We start from the raw sequence: 1,471 nt of genomic DNA on the forward strand, positions 1-1,471 counted from the left end.
TTGATTGGAAAAAAATGCATCAATAAGTTGAAAATAAAAGAGATCATTAATTATTAATTAATATAATATATTAATTGAATGTTGAAAACAATTTCATTATTACATGGCCTTGGCCTCATTGTTGGTTTTAGGAATAATTGGTACTTTGGTAGGTGGCCTCCTCTAAAGGGCACTAAATTCCAACTCGTGTATGGTGTCCCACTAAATGGACCACACGCGTATTATTGGAAACTTTCACATGCCTATTTTGAAAACTTTTTTGTGTACCATATTTACTATTTAGAAAAGCCAGTCATTAAGACTATAAATTTAATGGATCAAATGGTGAGTTGGTGACTAATGAGAAATAACCTTCTCTCTTCTGAAACGGAAATATCTGGTAACAAAAAAAAATCAGTCAAAAACAGTCATAATTTACTTTATTTAGTATTCATTAATTATTGTGATAATTAATTAATACTAAATAAGACAAGTTTTAGCTTTTTTTTTTTTTATCTACCTAATATTACCCTTTCTATTACCTATTTTTTAGGAACTAATTTGACCACCAACCCGTAGTTGATTTCATACCCCACACAAATTTACATTATTGCATCACCTTGATGATCTGAAGTAACTACTAATGAATAATGATTATATATATCTTATCAAACGGAATACCAAACCAGAAGTGCACTGCTATTATGCATAATATTACTCAATCATTCATATGTTATTGCAATACCTATAATATAATATTCAGAAATATTATATAGACATGAAAAAGTCGAAATCTCAAACATAAATAGATAAGACACAAAAATCCTAAGCTTAACCCGGTGATCCATGCAATAATGCACTGCTATAAATTTGAAACTATGAGAGAGTAACATTTATCATGATTCGAATCTATCCTGATAAAATTAACTGAATGCATGATGCACCAAGTTCAACCTGTTTGGTGCTTCATAGCAATGTCCCTAAAAGATACACATTCTTATTTTAATGGTGGAATAGAAGGGGGCAAAATTACTAAATTATCAGAGAAATTCATATGTACTGCACCAGATAAATAATCACTGGGCATGCTGACATACTTCCTCATAAGGACTGCGCGAATTGGGAGGCCTGCAAGTCAAGCTCCTGTCTCATAACACAGTTCATAAACCACTCACTGCTGAAAGTCCGGATTCCTTTCTTTGCAGCCATCATTGCTTCTTCTGTATCTTCTTCGCATGTCACAAAGATTGTTGTTGATGTCTCGTTTACTTTTTCCAGCCCATTGATAACCTAATGAACAAAATGAGTGGAAATTGATCACAACTTCACAAGTGAGGATAAGGTTGCAGGAAAACAGATTGCAACATGCTTTATAAAATTAATATAAAGAATGATTTTAGATCAAACCAGATTAGTAAACTTGTCCAAAAGGCTTTCCTGTTTTCAAAAACTAGGTTGACTAAATTATTCACAAATACTATGTCTTTTGTTG

At 31.9% G+C, this 1,471-nt stretch overlaps 1 protein-coding gene across 2 annotated transcripts in view; it reads right to left on the bottom strand.

Annotated features, from left to right (window-relative positions):
* The window catches only part of LOC107645523 (microcephalin), a 6,760-nt gene continuing 6,094 nt past the window's right edge, over positions 806-1,471 (bottom strand). For both annotated transcript variants that reach the window (XM_016349570.2, XM_021103803.1), the window contains one exon: positions 806-1,269. In XM_016349570.2, the coding sequence (XP_016205056.1) occupies positions 1,081-1,269 (189 nt within the window). In that variant the 3' untranslated portion in view covers positions 806-1,080. The remainder of the gene's footprint in view (positions 1,270-1,471) is intronic.

This window comes from Arachis ipaensis, chromosome B06, assembly GCF_000816755.2.
Source record: "Arachis ipaensis cultivar K30076 chromosome B06, Araip1.1, whole genome shotgun sequence".
NCBI lineage: Eukaryota > Viridiplantae > Streptophyta > Magnoliopsida > Fabales > Fabaceae > Arachis > Arachis ipaensis.